This window comes from Anoplolepis gracilipes, chromosome 7 (assembly GCF_047496725.1).
Source record: "Anoplolepis gracilipes chromosome 7, ASM4749672v1, whole genome shotgun sequence".
Classification (NCBI taxonomy): Eukaryota; Metazoa; Arthropoda; class Insecta; order Hymenoptera; family Formicidae; genus Anoplolepis; species Anoplolepis gracilipes.
Window position 1 is genome coordinate 8,577,428 of NC_132976.1, and position 19,215 is coordinate 8,596,642.

At 32.2% G+C, this 19,215-nt stretch overlaps 1 protein-coding gene across 1 annotated transcript; it reads right to left on the reverse strand.

The window, feature by feature from the left end:
- Positions 1-507: 507 nt before the first annotated feature.
- On the reverse strand, positions 508-18,969 carry Hbn (aristaless related homeobox homeobrain). Its single transcript, XM_072896232.1, has 4 exons — positions 18,372-18,969; positions 7,800-8,065; positions 3,540-3,627; positions 508-2,378 (listed from the first exon to the last, which is right to left on the reverse strand). Exons 1-4 carry the CDS (start codon positions 18,442-18,444, stop codon positions 1,909-1,911), a joined length of 897 nt encoding a protein of 298 aa, XP_072752333.1. The 5' UTR covers positions 18,445-18,969; the 3' UTR covers positions 508-1,908.
- Positions 18,970-19,215: the final 246 nt, after the last annotated feature.

The window sequence follows — 19,215 nt, forward strand, 5'->3', positions numbered from 1 at the left end:
TTTAGTTTGAGCTGGCAAATATTAGTTTTATTATATATTAGTTTTTGAAGAAATAATTCTGCATGATTCTTCATAAGTGCAATATATTTCTTTAACTTAATGAATAACCTACATATTTACACAAAGTCTATAATTGATATATATGGTACATATGTATATATAACATGTCTAATGGTAATATAATACATATATTTTACAAAACTTCCTTTCGCGCATAATACACTTCATCTGATACAATACATACGCAGGCGAGATTCTGTACAACATTTGGAAGGAATTCTACACTCCTGTGTATTCGCATCTATCTTTTTACATCTTGGATATTGTGACACAGGATAAATATGACATCTCATAATATTTTTGTCCTAATCATAAATCAAATTAAATTAAATATATCTTCTAGATAATTAATTAGCAACGCAATGCTTCGACTAGTTTGTATGTACGATTATTGCATAGACAATAATGTCTAGATGCAAATCTATCAGAAGAATTCTTCTTTATGTCTTTCTTTTTTTATATATTTTTTATATATTTTTAATATTTAATTAAATAAGTAAAAAAAAGTTTATAAATTATTTATCACACATTAAATAATATATAGTCTAGTCATATTTAGCCTAGCGTAACAATTAACCTGATTCACCTCGAGAAACGAGTTTTCGATATCGATGGAACAGATTGTTACATCATCGTCGAGTAACAAAATGAGCAGTATTAAATAATTAGAATAACGATGTATAATATCATATAACGCCGCGCTATGTGCGATACTGCATTTCTGAAATCTCATTTCGATGTTTCGCGGAAACGCTGATAGAATCAGTGAATTAACTTGTTGAAAATTGACCATGTTAATAGCGAGAAAGAGAAAGAAAGATGTACAGTTTAATTAGAAATATAAATTTTAGTAAAAGAAAAAATAACTAGTTTTTTCTCTTTATAAGCTGTTAGTGGTTTCTGTAATTCCTCAATTTTGTCAATCAAATTTATTCGATGAAGGGCATAATTATGTGCAATATAATGAATTTTCTAAATTTTATAAATTATCATTTGTAAATCAAATGTATGTTTCTCTTTTTTCTGTAATCAAAAAAATATATTGACATTAGATTATTTTATTAAGATTTGAATTTAATTTTTAGGGAGGAAAAACTACGTATTGTTCTGTTTAAAAGTTATTTCAGATTTGTTTTATCACATGTTATTATTCAAGGTTATATATTTTCGTTTTTCTTTTGTTTTGAGAATGCTTCATTATATAATAATTTCATATCACACGACCAGATTGATCGAATTCCATGACCCGTTTCGTCTTCAGATCAAAAGAGCATGTTTACTCACCAACTAATTAATATCGATAACTAATACATAGTAAACTTATAATTGCGTCTTGCACAGATTCCTAATTAGGATTGAAGCGTATAAATAATTCAACAATATCGAACACTGATCAAATATATTAAAAATTAACAGTATCACCAATATGATGAATAATGAATAACCAAATTAATATCAAATGTCGTTTACTTCCTGCTCTAACATATGCTACTCGATTTTTAGACCTTGTCTGACGGAGTACATGCTGGATGCAAAAATAAATTATTATTAATAAATTCTTTGTTAAAATAGCAAGATGTACCTGATGTTCATTTTTTTCACAATTAAAATGTGAAATAAGTGCGTTTTTTTCCGAAACATTTTGTATATTAAAATGCCCGTCGATATCGAATCGCGCAAACGACGCAAAATAAATATCTCTGAACCTGATAATAACCAAGAGAATTCTGTTCACGCACATTGTAGGTTTATGCCGCGTACGAAACATTTACGTTGGTATCAAATATGGGTGAGATTCCCGGGGAACAAGTTCCTCATATTTACAAAAGTCCGTAAGAGCTCTCACAGTTAATTGTCCGCCTTGCGTAGCGCCTCCTCCGCCTTCACTCTCAGCACTTCCGCGCTCTGCTTCCTGATCTCGTCGTCGGACGACGCCGAGTCCTCGTCCTTGTCGTTCTTCGAGCTCAGGTTCTGCGGTATGCTCTGCACCCCCAGGTTCAGGGGATGCCCGCCGTGCAGATGGCCGCCCAGCGAGTGGCCATTCACGTTACTGTGATTCAACGACGAGCTTGGGTTTAGGCAGTTCACCGGCAGCATTGTACTGAGCGACGCCAGATTCTGCGACAACGGCAGTCCGATATATTGCGACAGAATGGCGTGTAACGGTGGCAACTTGGGCGCGCTCGCGGGCCAGGGTGGCGGGAACACCGGCGGGATGAACCAAGGGAACGCGCCGGTCGGTGGTCCAGAGGAGTCCGCGCCTGGGACACCGCCAGCAGTTTGCAGCAGCCGCGCGTGAAGAGACAATTCATTGACACCTGCGAACAGAAGTGACGGATGTTGATAATCTATTTTTATTTATAGATTCTTCTGTATGTAAAATCCTCTGTACTCCAAGTATTTTTGCTAGATACTGATAATCTTCATTTATATTTTTTATTTATGTATATTTATATTCTTGAAAAACATTGTATTTTAATATAATTATTACTGCATTATAATTTTGTTTTGTTTATATTAAATATAAATCAATTTACTAAAACTCTGAATCTTTTTAGAGAGAAACTTCAAGGTGTATTAAACACCATAAAGAGTTGGCTTATTTTCACTTTTAAGTATATCCTCTATGTTTATCTTTAATTTAGAGAAAATTAATTTTGCCTTTCCATCTTATTTTTATCTTGTCTTCTTTTTTATCAAAATAATATGAACGTGAGATATTCATTCGTACCTTCTTTTTCTAAGCATTTGACATTAACATTGCAAATATATTCACAAACTAACATAACGAAAAAGATTTTAAAGTTTTTGCGGTTAAATGTAATTAATGAAATTGATTAAAATGTCACACAAGGTCGCAAAGTCATTAGTAGAATTTTTTTCTCGTCACCAATCCGACTCATCGTGCACAAGTTTTATATCCACAGAGCGTTTCATGAAAAATTAATCGGCCAGGTTTCTATTCTATATCATTCGCGCGTGATGGCTGCGACGGCCGACACTGAAATTAGACGTAATTGTCGTCGATTGCATCTACCCTTCGTAATTCCGAGCTTCGTCGCCCTTCTCTTGCACGTATTAGTGAAACACTCGCGTTACCACGTTACAGCGAAGCGAACAAGCAAACGGTGGATGAAAACGAGCTTTCGCGATTGATCCGCGACAAATCAGTCCCTTATTATAGATATGAGTCAGTTTTTACATATACGAATAATTCAAAGAAATATTTTTTTTTTTTTTTTATCTAAAGCGTATCATAGCTAAAAACGTGACAAAAAACGTTACAAATCATATTTTACTCGTAATAATTTTGTCAAATAAAATATTTAATATAATCAACAGTTGCACACACATATAAAATTGCTTGTTTTATTTAAAAAATTTCCTCTTTTTTTATTTGTATTGGAAGCAAAAAGTCATTCACGCCACAATTTATTCGATTAAAAATCGATTTAAATTATTATCCTTCACAAACTCACCGCCTTGCTCGACGTGCATGAAACTGGTATCTCTACCCAAAGCCTTTTCCTTCTTGCGCCATTTCGCACGTCGATTTTGAAACCAGACCTGAAACAAAAAAAGAGACACTTTACACAATCAACATTTAACATTTCATTATGTTCATTGATATGAAATAATATTATATAACCATTGGAAAATAATCTATTATGATACTTTAAATAAGAGATTATAATCACTAGTATATTAGTCTAATTAATCTGTTAAGAGATTAGAGTTCTTCATCACTGATTTTAGATTTCCCGATCATCATTGATCAGGAAATATTAAAACATTCGTCACGAAAATTCGAAATTGGCAGAAAAGGGATGTGCATGAGAACCCCAGGCGTGCGTATCAGAGCGGCCAACAAAAGCTTGCTCTCGAGGTTGATTAAGCTAATTGTTAACAATTATCCTGATTTCCTTCGTACCCCTGAGTGGCAGCAACCCCTGCCTTCAGTTCTATCCTCGTCTACCCCCGGCGACCCTATCGCTGGTCCGGTTGCCGTATAAATGCTTTCGCTTTCCACTCGAGTTATTCCGATTTTTCGTGGGTACCAGAAGAAGCAGTGGAATAGAAAACAAGAGAAGAGAGGAAGAAAAAAGGAAAGAGAAGATTTTTTTATTACATCTTGAATAATAAAGTTTTGATAATAAATATGTTTTAAAAATGTTTAAAAAAGGAGAAAAAAATATTTAAGAGAACATTAAAAATTATAGGTAGAAAATTGATTTGCGTAAAAATGTATGTACAATATATATAATATATATAACAATATCCAAAGAATACAATGTTAAATAATCAATATTCTAATTAAAGAAACTACTAGAATAGATTCATTAGTAAAAGTGAAAATAAAACTAATATAATTATCTCTGCATAATTTATTAGTGTCTTCTCATAAAAAGCGCCAAAGATTATAATTTATCGCGTACGACAACATTAACTATAATTGATTAAAAGACAGATATATGAGATGATTTATGTAATATATAATTCAGAGAAAAAATAAGAGCAAATTTTACTAACAACTTAATAGAGAAAACTTATTAAAGGTTTGATTAAAAAATAAATGTATATATTTGAAAGTTTTTAATTTTTCGATCGACAAAAATCTTCAGATCCATCCGTAAACTGTGAAATACAGCTGTGACTTACAGCCAGTTAGATTGTAATAGATTAGCAAGTTAGTTCGGTCGGATAGCAGAATAAAATCAAGCGACGTGGGAAAATCGGGAACGTAAGCGGAGAGAAGCAAATGGCATCGAGAAGGAAGAGAGAAATAACTTGGAGCGAGGGAGAGAGGTCAGCGTTGCGAGACGAGGGCAGGAAATTTAATTGCCTAATTGCTGTTAATTATTTAATCGCTTCTGAATAGCCTTTAACGCCTAAGTGCTCGCAAACCTTGCGCTATTTAAGCGACCCACCGCGAACTCGAAAGTTTGCAATGCTGACGCGTTTCCATAACTGCCCTATTAATCTCTTGAATCATTTACCATGATTACCGGTAATGCTTTCACAGTTTACGGATGGATCTGAAGATTTTTGTCGATCGAAAAATTAAAAACTTTCAAATATATACATTTATTTTTTAATCAAACCTTTAATAAGTTTTCTCTATTAAGTTCTTAGTAAAATTTGCTCTTATTTTTTCTCTGAATTATATATTACATAAAAATCATCTCATATATCTGTCTTATAAATCTTGATTTATATTATCTTATATATTTTATATATCTTATTATCTAATATATCTTTCAAATAGATTTTTTTATGTAATAAGAATAGATGTATTATTTATCAAAAAAAATACTCGACAAACAGTATTTAAAAAAGGATTATAAAAAATGTATTTCCCGAAGCTTTCGAATCGTGATAATTTAATATGTATCGTTACATAAAAGTCAATGCCAGATTGATCAAAAAATATTAAATAAAAGAGAAGAATATTTTTTTTTCAGAATATATTGCAGTGAATAGATATAACGCAGTAAAGAGTAATTCGTAAAAATTTCATAAAATCGCGTCGCGATGTCCACAAAAGCTCGTGAAAATTCCCTCGAAACGTCCAGCGATCGCGAATCGCCTGTCAGGGTATAGGAAACGTCAGAAACGACTCGCGATTGCATTACCATACGCGCGATCGTCGATATATCGGCCAGTCGAGTTAATACCGAAAAATGGGGTAATTTTGCATCTAAAATCGACGCGAGGGAGAAAGAGAGAGAGAAAAAGGGGAAGGGGACAGGAGGATTTCCTAGATTGAAATAAAGTGGCCGTGGCACACCGGCTGCGCCGCGGCGGATCATTTAGCGGTTTTGTCGAGCGACGGCCAATTGCCGGCATTGTCGCTCCGCTGTACCACAATGGGCCAATCGGAATGTTCTCCATCTCTTTTCAGCATCATCGCCACCCTTCCGCCGGCAGCCCTACGCACAACCCTTCGCACTCTCTCTCTCTTTCATCCATGTGAATATATATATATATATATATATATATATAGAATTTATATACTATATACACATACGTGTAGAAATGCGTACAAGTGTGCGTCTCCTTCCAAAATTGTGTGTCGACAGTTTCTTTGTCATACATCAGAGTCAAACAATTGAATCGGCGATTCCAAGGACGCACTGATTCGAGGATATTGGTTTTTTGAGGAAATCAATAAGAGGTTCTTTTCTTATCCAACATCTGTCAAGAATCGTTACCGCATCGCGTATAATGTGTACTCATTTCTCTTTATAATAGATGTCATTCTCTAATGTGATTAATTTAAAGTAATTTTATCAAGTTGCACAAATACAATAAATTACCAACTTAATTAACTACAATTCTCATTGATTTCTATTTGCAAATTAAAATGTTTCTTACACAATTACATCTATATATATGTAATCGCGAAAATTAATCTATTTTTGAGATAATATATATTCGAATGAGAGAGATGCAAAGAAAATATAATTCTCTGTGGATATATGGAAAAGATGTCTACTAGTTATTGTGGATTGAAATATACCCCAGCATTGCAACGTACTTGAATTTTCAGGGATGCTGCTTTCAAGTAATTCCAAAGCAGATTACATTGCTGTCTATTCTCTATATGCGGGGCAACCCCCTTCTGTGGAATTAACCATTGATGGATTCGAGGCGTAGCGTGTGTTTCGCAAAATTACAGATGGAAAACGGTAGCGGAAAATTTTATGATACAATAGTCGCTAATTAGTTAAGTGACTCGCGCCTTGAGGCTAAGTCGTCCAAGCGTAATCCTACAAACACTCGAGCATGCTTGACGCTCGTCAGAATCCTTCTTACTTCGTAAGATCCATTCAGGAATTAATTTACATGACGATTGTTGCATGTGAAAAATCAAATTACATTTATTATATTATATGTTTACGTGTTTATATTATATTTACACTAATCGCAATATAATGTTATGAAAACATCAGATTTATTCATATGGAGCAAAATAAATCTATAAGTAAAATTAAATAAGAAACATGTGGCAATGGTTATTCAAACAAGTTTTGTTAACAAATATTATATATATATATATATATGATTTTATATTGTTTTGATTTTTCTTTTATCAGAATTCTCCCTACATTTAACACAAAATTTATATACGAGCTCGTAGATAGCTTTCTGAACTTCATTGTGCTAGGCGAATCTAAAGCTCGTTATTCAAACTACTTACAAAACTTGCGAATGCCACTATCAAATGCGTGAAATTCAACGACACACGCGTGCCTTTCGGGCTTTGTGAATTCGTCCAGCCAAAGCGGTGAAAGGTTAATTATGCTTCTGCAACTGTCTCGTCGTCTGGCAAAATCTAGCCTGACTTCTTTCCTTCTTTCTCTTCAAGCCACATTTGAAATATTCAACTCAGTCCTTGTGCGGAAATAATATAAGCTAATCTTTTCAAAGTATTTGGCGATCGAGAGTTTCGAGACTATATATTTTATTTTCACAAAACACGATATTTAATAAAGAGAAAAAAAATTCATTTTTCTAATGTTAGATAATTTAAATTTATTACTTTTATATTGTATTTTTTACATAATTTATTTATTTTATATTATTTTATTATTTGAAATATATTTAAGAAAGCCGCGCCTGCCACGAATTTCTAACTTACTTTACGTTTCAAAACTTTTGTAAGAACTTTTCTCATTTCCGCAAAATATTTTCTTTCACACGTTCCTTCTGCAATAATTAAATCTTATCAAAAGTACCTGTACTCTCGCCTCTGAGAGATCCAATCTCATTGCCAGCTCTTCCCTGGTGAACACGTCCGGATACTGCGTGTTCCCGAACGCCTTCTCGAGTTCGTGTAGCTGATAAGTCGTGAAAGTCGTGCGGGACCTTCGCACCTTGCGTGGTCGATCAGATTCACCCAGGTTCAAGGGATCGTGCAACGCGTCGTTGATCTGATGATCGCTCAAGTGACCGAGCTCCGTGTCACCGCCATCGACGACGGCGTCAGATGATGTCGCGTGATCTAAAATCAATGATACACAACTTTGATGGCGTGGTTTTGTCTACTCATTTTACTTGATACAATTTTCTTAAATATAATTTAAAACATTAATATCTAATAATAATTGTTACTTGAAGTAAACAACCATTAGTAAAAACTTTATATTAAATCTATGCTTGAATAAATTTAGATAATAAAGAAATTAAAAAATTTATTTCACGCAAGTTTTATAAAATTATATTTTATAAAAAACAATTAGTGTCTTGCAATTAAAGTCTATATAATAGACTTTATTTGATAAAATAAGAAAACGGTTTTTTTTTTTTTTTTTTACAAACATCCACATGTGTTCTTGTTATTTTTATTAATTTACTTTCTATTAATAAAATCAGTTTGTATTGATTTCTTATACTTTATATCACTGCACTGAAATATAATTATATACTGTGTAATAACAATAATTTTCCATTGCACAAAAGTTGAATAATAAACGTACAATTTTGAATTTTATTTTCCTCCCTATCAATTTAATTCCTTCATAAACTATTACAAGAGCTATTATCTATTCGGAATTGTTTCCGATCAGAATAATATTCGTTTTTTGTCACTTAATCTATTATAAACATGCGAATAATATCCGAAACAATCGGAATATTTTCAATCTCTCGCGAACGAGTAGAAACTCAATGTCGATCGGAATAAGGTACGGAAATTATCGTTCACAACCGAAGTGCGGCTAAATTTGTTCAAATTTCGATAAGATTTATAATAACTTAAAGAACGGAATCCCCCAATGCATTCACGATAGAATTTACCAGTCAAAGACTCACGTTTCAGATCGAAATTATAAATAGTTACATAATAGCTTCCTAAAACAAAATTTCTAAAACCTGTATCTGTGCTTATAAATTCATATGTCAAACGCGATTAATATAAAAGTTTAAGACCGCTTTTGACATCAAATCAAAGAACCATTCATAACTGATCAAACTTATTACCAGATAAGACGCGAGAAAATTTCCGACCCTTTACATTTATCGGCGCATTTCCGCTTGTTAAATACGTCAAATACGTCAAACAGTAGCTCCGATACTTGAGCGCGCGGGGAGACGATCGAGGCGATTAACCATTCGCGTTGCCAAAACGAAATTGTCGTTTTGCCTGATATACCGACTCTGGCGGCGGCGGCGGCAGCGGCGGCAACAGCGGGGAGATACGGGCGCAATTTCATTTTTAAGCCGCACAACGACCGGTACCGATATAACCGATACGCCGATGACGTCCGATCGGCGGATTTGCCAATTTTTAAGCCTCGCTTCATCTTTTTTTTCTTGTTTTTTTTTTTTTTTTTTTTCGTTTCACCGCTCCATACATCCACCCGCGCGTACACGCGTGTACACGCCCGCGAAATACCCTACAAATGTAAGTGCGCACATTATACGTATGTGCTCGACAGTACTTAAAAGCCGTCGCTGTCAGTGATTAGCAAATATCACGAGTGCACACTCTGCCCACCCTTCTTCCACCTTCTCCTCCTCTTCTCTCTGTCACGATACAGCAACAGCCTTGCTGTATAACCCCTGTGCAACACATGCCCTTCCCGGCGATCGCATCCCGCCTAGTCCTCCCTCAGTCATATTTTTTACCATGACCACTCGTTCTGTCTTTGCGCGAACATCGACGAGGGCTTAAAGCCCTATTAGAGTAAACTACGCGTAGAAAAGATATGTATTTCGTTCGATTCGTGTTAGGCGAGAAATCAAATCGTGCCCCGTATGTCGATTTTTATACGGAGAACCTTTCAGGATCATCAGTTAATCGCGCAAAAATGGCTTAAATTTGTGAATAAAACAATAGGATAAATAATCTCGCAATAAGACAATATCTTCGCAATAAGATGGAATTTTCGCGGAGAAGCGATTATTAAATTATATTGTAATTTACATGAAATTTGTATTCATCTACATATCTCTTGTGTCTATTTTTTTACATTTATATTAAAAATTTAAATAATTGACGATTAATATGTGGCGATTATTTTTCAACAACTTTGTTATAAAACTGACGACTCTACAACGTCGGATCGATACGCGCAAAAATGTTTGAAAAACGCTCGTGCAATTGGCGCGAGATATTGTGCGAACGTTCAAATAATAACAATTCGGTTGATCTGCATGTAATTTCAAAAGGCACTTGACGCGTTAAAAATAAATCCATCGAGTTTAACGAGTTTAAAAAAAAAAAAAAAGACGGAAAGAACGAACCATTACACTTGATGCGCTCGACGAGATGACGCAAGGATGTCGCCCCGCCGGTTTGCGCGAGCGAAAAGTAGCAGAAATATCTCTTGGATTCCATAAAAATGCATCGCGGTAAAAGTGCCACGGCGAAACTTGACGGGTGATAAAAATCGAGCATCGCGACAAACCTTGTTACCTCTTTGACACCTATAAGAAGTGATATATACATACACACGTGCGTCACAAATTGCCGCTACGATTTATTATTCCTCTTTGAATCTTTTGTCGTGTCGGTAATGTTGAAAACGATACGAGCGATCTTCTCATCTTTTACAAGAAGCAGCAGCTTTCTATAAGTCTTTGACAAAAGTATTCGAGCTTTTCATGCGGTCAAACTCGTTATTGAAAACTTCATGTGATACAAAACTAATACATTTTTCTGTTTGAGGAAAAAATGAAAAACCTATTACGATTTAAGAATATTTGAATTTTCTTAATACATATACATATCTCTTAACTTTAACATATTTTTATATAAAAAATTAAAAAATCAACAGAAATATTTAAAACAATTTTATATAATTATAGAAGAAACTATTAAAAATCGATATAATATAAAATAATAAAATAATAAAATATAAAAATATAAAAATAATAAAAAAAACATATATTATAATCATATATATCAATAGAATAATTTTTAAACGCTGAAAAGTAGCAGAAAAAAGTTTTTAATATCTTTATACGTCGATAGAAAAACTATATGACATATATTACAAATATGACATATATTACATGTATTTATTGCTTATTGAGATATGGTTAGGTTTATATTGATGTTTACAACCACAACGCCACTGATCTATTGATAACATTGATGTGAATTGCATCCTCATCATTAGTTCCGCGAACTGGGCTAATTAAGCTCAGCTAACTGCATATCGCGCTTTAGATTAATGCATATAAATTGGATAAGGACCTGAGACCGAAGCAGCAATTACAAAGTTACAACGGTTCGCTACGACTTCGTCTACATCCGCTTATGCGCGTACGCCCCGACTAATTTCACATTAAATTATAATCTGCTTCAAGAGTACGTTTCCACGAAATCGCTTCATATTACACTATGCCACATCTTCTAGGAAATAATATCTAGCTTGATAAACGTAACTTATTTAATTTCTGTATATGCTATAAATTAGTTTTAATCAACCAATAAACCATTTAGCACTAAATATTAATATATAAAATACTGGCTTAAAACTTCGTTTATTTAGCACAAAAGCCTGAGCTCTGCCTAACTATAGTATACCTAAATATAGTCTACCTAAGAAAATATTGTTGATCTCTTTTCAATGAAAAAACCGTTTGTCAAAACCATCACCCCAAGTCTCACTTTATATATTTAAATATCCTCGACAGAAAGCGCAAATGTCACATTGACAGCTAGAGCATCAGAAACAGGTGTATTAATTTTTTCAGCTTCTCATTAGTTTAATTTACTTGTAATTCAGATTTATATCATTAAGAGCATTTCACTTTACGAGGCTTTGCCAGCAACATGAGGTAACCATTTCGAATGACCGTAAGATTACAAATTATCCATCTTTGTGGCGCGCATACATCCCGTCCAGCGCGTCTCCATTCGGGCTAATTAGACAAGCATTTACTACTCGTGCGTAATAATGCTAATCCTACTTTTCGGTGTCGATACACAGCAAGCAGTTGTGATAGGATGAACCGAGAGAAACGATTGAAAATGTAAGCGTGCACATTGCCCGGCGGCGCACGTTATACTCACGCATGTTATGTCTGTGTGCACGCACGGGCTTTCACACGCATACGCGTACCAAAAGAGAGAGAAAGAGAGAGAAGCACCGTCGTACTAATCCAAGCTGAATAGAGAGATTTCAATGTTTTTATGCCGGGGCACAATGGAGTACCCACTTGATGCTTAGCTCTCCACTGCTTTTTATTAAATCTACGGTGCGCCGACGCCTGATGTGGACCAGGCCCAAAGCAGGGTAGGGTAGGGTAGGGTAGGGTAGGGTAGGGTAGAGTAGGGTAGAGATAGCGCAAAGGGTGACTCTGGGTAGCAGCGAAATTAAAAATTTATTTACCGTGTCAATCGTGGGCACATGTCGCCAATCACTCTGTTATGATGGAATCGAAGAAATCACCGAAAATTGTCAATGATTAGCGATAAAAACCTTTAGATAGTTTATAAAGACAAGCAGAAAAAATCAGCAAGACTTATAAATAGCAATTTATAAATAGCACTTTATAAATATAAATTAATAACTATATAACAGTGTACTTATTATAAAAAAAAAATAATAATAAATGGTGAATATAATGCAACTTTATTTTGATATGACAAGGATTTTCATTTTGCGTTACGGTGGACACTTCATATTCCTTTAAACTTTCTCGCCTACGCACAAGCTTTTTTCCTAGAAAATTATATTATTTCAAAGTGTCATTCTTACTATGGTATAAATGTTTATAAATATTCAAGCATTTGTGATATATAACAATTTAATAGATGAATCTTTTCTTTTATGAAAAGATCATAAAATATAGAAATACAGAAATATATACTATAATATGACATCTATATTATTTATATATATCATCTAGATTATATATTGCGTGTAAAGTGAAAAAATTTTAAGACATTAAATAAATAATGCAACTACCGGAATAAACACAAAAAATCAATACTGTTATTTTAGTGCGCTTACTACATCTATCTTATATCAAACAATACGTACTATATCTATAACAAAGTTTCGAAATTATCCAAAATTTCTTGCAATAAAATTTCCTTGATGTAATAAAATTTCCTAGATCTTTTCAAAATCACACCTCTAATGCGAATACAGTTAAAGTCTCGGCAACTCTAAGTAATCAATCTCGTCGTTTCCTCTCGGAAAATTTTCCTTGTGAAAATAATCAATGTGTTACAAAAGATAAGAAATCTTTCTTTCAATAGTATTAATATAATATTCTGACGCGTGTGCATACAAATCAGAAATTTTCAGCATTATTTATTTTCGTACACAATAATTAGAATACATAACAATAGTGTTTTTCAAATTTTGCGTCCAGGTCACTGTAGAAGTGATCGTTCTTCCGGTAAGGCGCCTGTGCGCTTATGCGGATTATATGTCTAAGCGTTAAGCGTTAAAAAGGATTTGCGATGTGTCCAGTTCGGCGAAATATACTTTCGTGAGACAGGAGCGGATTATAAGTGGCCGAGGACTTTACGCTGAAAATCTAATAAAATCCTTAAGAGGACTTACGTTAATACGCCAGCCGCGTATTCCACGAGATAAAATGCGACGAGATCACGTTTCAAAAAAAATGCTGTGGAGAACGTGCATTTATGAAAATTTATAAAATACAAGCCCTCCGTAAAAATATTCTTTTTCTTTTCTAAAAATACATAATAAAATATAAATTTATTATAAATATATTTTGTATAGGTTAGAGAGATATAAGTATAGGAACATTTCAGCGTGTGTTGAAATATGTATACATATTTCAACTTTTTTTTATTGTAAGAAGCATTTATATATTTATATATATAAATATTGTATTATTAATATTAATAATCTTCTTCTGATTCAATGATTTAATTTGATAATTTAATTTGAATATAATATTTATAATTTTACAATGATATTATATCTTATATCATTATTGTAATAAGAAATAATAAAAAAATAAAATATTTGCGACCGTAAAATATTTATGTAATCATTATCAAATATAAATTATATGCTACTGTGTTCTTTTAAAATTAATTTGTGAATTATAATAGATAGATTCGTTTGTGAGAATATACAAACATTGCAAATATACATAAATTATATTTGTAATAATTTATATATTTATTATAGTCGTGGAGCAACACATTGTTCACATGATTTCCAACGTTTGCACGTCACGCGTAGCATTTCTGTATTTGTACATTGCACACATGCATCTAAAGAGACAATATACATTTGATGTATATGTATACACGCAATTTTGCGTGTCGTAACTTCACGTGCCGTAAATTCACGTTACAGCAGTTATCACTGATCGCGTATAAATTAAAAACTAAGTAAATCCTCATTTTATAAAATGTATTTTTTGTAAAAAAAAAAGGAAAAAAAACGCGAGCACAATTCAAGATAAAAGCATCGTTGAGCCGATTATTTCAGATTATACATTAAAAGCAATGCTATTTTTCAATCATTGCAGTTGACAATTTAAAAATAGCGCCATACTTGCATGACATGAATAATTGTATATGTATACTTAATGTGTGAGAAAGCAACTTTTTGTTTTTTGTTTTTTTATCGGCATGCTTTAACGTGTTTGAAGTCAACTTTGTTTCAACAAAAATGTCGAGGGGAATCTATCGTGATTGTTTCTTTTATAAATAATCCTTTCTAATTAATCTTTAAATTATAATTTTATTTAAGAATAAAATTATATTAAAAATTAAGCATTAAATTAATTGTAGATGTAATTAAAAATAATTAAGATATTTCTTTATATTTAATAGTTCTTATATTTTAAACCGTTTACTTATATATATGTATAAAGTTTAATTGCTAAAAATAACATTTTTAATTGCTAAGTTAAATTATTGACCCTTCAAGGGATATGTTTATTAAGATAATAAGATATTAAAATATTAAGATAATAATATTTAAATAATTAAGATAATATGAATTCTAAAATGTGATGATTTAGCAGATTTAGAAACATATTTTATATAACAAAAATGTATTGTTATAACTTAAAAAAAATGTGTCATTATAAATATGGCTTTGGATTTATTAAGAATATTCTATTTAAATACAATATATATCTAAATTAATTATTTAATTTTAAGAAAAAGAGAGATTAGATAGATAGTCAGCTATACATATTGATATTTCAATATCTAATATATTTTTTATTACAAGATCAAATATACGATTCAGTAGCTGTTTTAAACTGAAATCGATAATACATAAGCAAGGTAAAAAAGTTGGTTCGTGCGTTTAATAAAATCATGGGATAGTGATCGCCACGTTGTTCTGTTTGCCTATAAGCTACGGTTGTAAGCCGGCTAGTAGCGAGTACACGTAATAACGTAGTTCTTTATAAACTCGATAACACGATTTATCATGCCGTGACGATTCTGCAAAGCGCATGCAGCGAAACAATTCGCCTCTTCGTGCGCCTCTCTCCGCAGCCTAACCGCGCGCATGTCGCACTCGCGTGTCACACAACACTGTATAGTAAATTCACGTTACACCGATCGTCGCCACAGATTCTGTAACCCACGACGACCTAATTACGTTACGTTGCCTTTAATCGCGCAATCCTAAAATTGGCATGTGAGCTCATAAGATACAAAACTTTTTCTCACATTAAAATTTGTACTTTTTATAAATTATAATTCTCAATTTTTTGAGATTTAGATGTAAAATATACTTATGTGTATGTCTTTTTATTTATTATTATCTTTTCATAAACAGCAGAATTTTAGAAAAATATAGATATCAGTTTTGAATTTTTTTCTAGCTTAAATTTCTTTTCATTAAAAAAATAAAAGAAAATTCAAAAAATTTTTTAACAACTTCTTGTTTATAATTTATAACTTATAATTAGAACAACTACACACATATCTTAATGTACATATTGTGTATATATATATATATATACTCTATAATTTATACATATATAACTAATACATATATTTTTAATTTATATTTTCTCTTTTCTTACATATTTCTGAAAAAAAAATAAAAATGTTCTAATACATTATAACAAAATTAAAAACCCGTACTCTTCATACTTTCACACGATTTATGAAAAGATATCAAAATCAACGATTAGTCATCCTTAATGACGAAAAGGTGGTTGGTTAGGGAAATTATCGAACGATATGAATCTTATCAGATAATACTCGCATTTTTCTCGCGATATATCATCTTGAAATAAATATACATCGAATAAATAAACAACTAACGAGAGCAATGTGTGAATGCAAAAATAAATTTATTTAAAATTTCCTTTGTGTGTGTGTTTGATGAATATCGTTTCATGTGAGCAAATTGAATATTAATCAATATTCTTTTGCGTTTGTTGTGCCGCAAGTATCTTAAAATTTCAACAGTGAAAATTTGCATTTGCTGCTCGCTCATTATTCGTTCGTTGAATGTATGCTCATCTCAGGAGACTTACTTTATTACAGTGAGAAAAAAAGTGTACTCGTGTCGCTATCGTATTCCAATCGATTGATTTCGAGATAATAAAAATTAGGACTACTTATCGCAATCTCTTGATTAGGGCAACCAAAAATATATTTTAAAAAGCCTGTTTTAAACATCTAAAATATGCTGTATAAAATGAAAAAAGTGCTCCATAAATAGGAAAATATAGCTCTTAAAAAATTATTCTTTTTCCAAAAATTTTTAGATATTATCTAAATCATTTATAAGGCCAAAGTAGAATAAATTTAATGAAAGATTGTTTTACATTGTATTCTTGTTTTTATATTTTTTTACATTTTTTATATTTTTGTTTTTATATTGTATTTTTTTATATTAATTACATTTATTAAAAAATCCATCGTGTACTTCTATCTTTCATCTTCTATATTCTATAACAAGGATCGACAGCTGAACATTGAGACAATTGAAAGAATCTCGAGTTTTCTGTTCAGCATATAAAAAAGAAAGCTTCTCGGTACACAGTACACACTAGTATGCGGCGCACTGTTTAAGAATTACTGATCTAGTCAATTCCTTTATCAATCATAACAAAAAGATATGCCGCAATATATTTTTATTCTAATTATCCTGTTTATTATCAGGAAAAAATTATCATGCACCTAAATCAAGAAAACTTTGTGAAATGTTAAAAATAAATAAAATATATAAATATTATGCACGTGAGGGTAAGATATGCAAAAATACGCACTTATGGGTAAAATAATATAAGGTTTAAAATGCATAGTTCTTTCTAAAATAAATTTATATCTAGTTAGTTTCTTTAGTCAAATGAGAATACAATGCAAAACAATTTTTCATTAAATTTATTTTACTTTACCCTTGTAAATGATTTAGACAATATCTGAAAATTTTTTGAAAAAAGCGTAATTTTTTAAGAACTATATTTATAGAGCATTTTTTTCATTTTATGAGCATATTTTAGATGTTTAAAACAGGCTTTTTAAAATATATTTGTGGATGCCCTAATCATGAGATTGCTTTAGTCAAATAAAAATAATATGCTCTAGAATATTTTTGAATTGTTTCATGAGCGAAGATATGATTGTTTCATTATATATAAATAATGTACTGTTTGTATATATATATATATATATATATATATATAAATTAATAAATTATTCAAAAGAAAATGATTTAATTTATAAATGTAATCAAAAGTTTGTTTTGTCCAATGCGATACGATAAACGCAATAAAGTAAGAGAAAGTTACAAAATCTATTGTAGCAAATTAAATAACTTATTTGATCTTATAATCTTATTATACTACACGTAATTCACACATAATATAAGTTTATTATAAAAAGTAAATAAATGTATAATAAAAAATAATAAATTTATACATATATATATACATATATATATATATATATATACACACGCATATGCCTGTGTGTGTATGTGATTATCACTATTAAAACAATTATTATTAAAAATTAATAATATTGAACTTTTCCAAAGTTAATGTCACATGTCAAAATCACAATTAAATTTAGTTGTCTCTAAATACAGACATTTATCTAAGTTGTTTATTATTTTTTTTCACCTTAAAGTTTGTCACTATTATATGTATAATGCAGTAATGGAATATTATATATTTTTAATGAAAGTTTTAATATTTTAATTTGTAAATACATCTAAAGTAAACTGTGTATGTTTATTCGTCATATTTTAATAACATGCTAATATTTTCAAAATTGAAAAAATATTAATTATACGCACAGATATACACTTGTAAAAATGTCTTAAATCTATCAGTCAACGAGAATGTTTTTTTAGAAAAAAGAAAATATATATAATATATCATACCTTCATCTTTGGCATGACCCAATATCTGATCGATGCTGTACACATTTCTCTTCTGATTATAGGTCTGGGCCATTCTAAGAAAGTCTTTCTCCACGAAAAATCACTGACGCAAAGTTTCGCGATATTCGCAAACAAATGGCGAATACGAAACAGTACTCGATCCACGAAAATCACTGACAAATCGTAAATTGTCTCCCGAGTGACACGCGCGCAAATTGAATCTCCCGCCGAGTCGCGTGTGCTTCCGAATATATGGTCCAGCCGGAAGAAAGTATGCGAAAAAAGAAAACGAGAGATTCTGAGAAGGATGGAGAATGAGGAGAGACACAGGAAGTTGTCGAACGCTCCACGCTTCGTTCTCCACCTTCTCGACGGAAAATGCGTCAATCGACGGCGCACCACGAACTGGCTCGTCGGACATGAAAGCAGCCCTTAATATCGCGTACACCCGCCCCACCTTGCAACCCCTAACACCGCCATATTAGCCCCTCGACCAATGAAAGCGCGTGCTTTTCACCCAAAGCCACCCCGTAATCGGAGGCTGAATGAAGCCTGGGCGGGGAATATTTTGCCCTTTCCGCGTAAATCCCCGGATTTTTTTCTGGCTCCCCTACCCATCTCTCTCTCTCCCTCTCTATCCGCCCGCCCTCTTATCGTCTCTTTTCGCCCTTCCGACTGTTTCCTGTTCCTCTACATTTGATCCATCGACCTACGTGTATCTTCTTCATTCCTTCTATCTCTTCTTCCTTGCCCCTTTCGTTCTCCATATCATATTCTTTCTAGTTCTTGTCTTTTCCTAGTTTTTATTCTCTTCCCCCAATCTATCACTTCTTTTTACGCGTTC

Excerpts from the sequence above, each read along its gene's own strand:
- Hbn (XM_072896232.1), bottom strand. The coding sequence starts at position 18,444 with ATGGCCCAGACCTATAATCAGAAGAGAAATGTGTACAGCATCGATCAG. Across the intron at positions 8,066-18,371 it reads GGGTCATGCCAAAGATGAAG|ATCACGCGACATCATCTGAC; the intron begins GTATGATATATT and ends CATTGATTTTAG. Across the intron at positions 3,628-7,799 it reads TCTCAGAGGCGAGAGTACAG|GTCTGGTTTCAAAATCGACG; the intron begins GTACTTTTGATA and ends TTTTTGTTTCAG.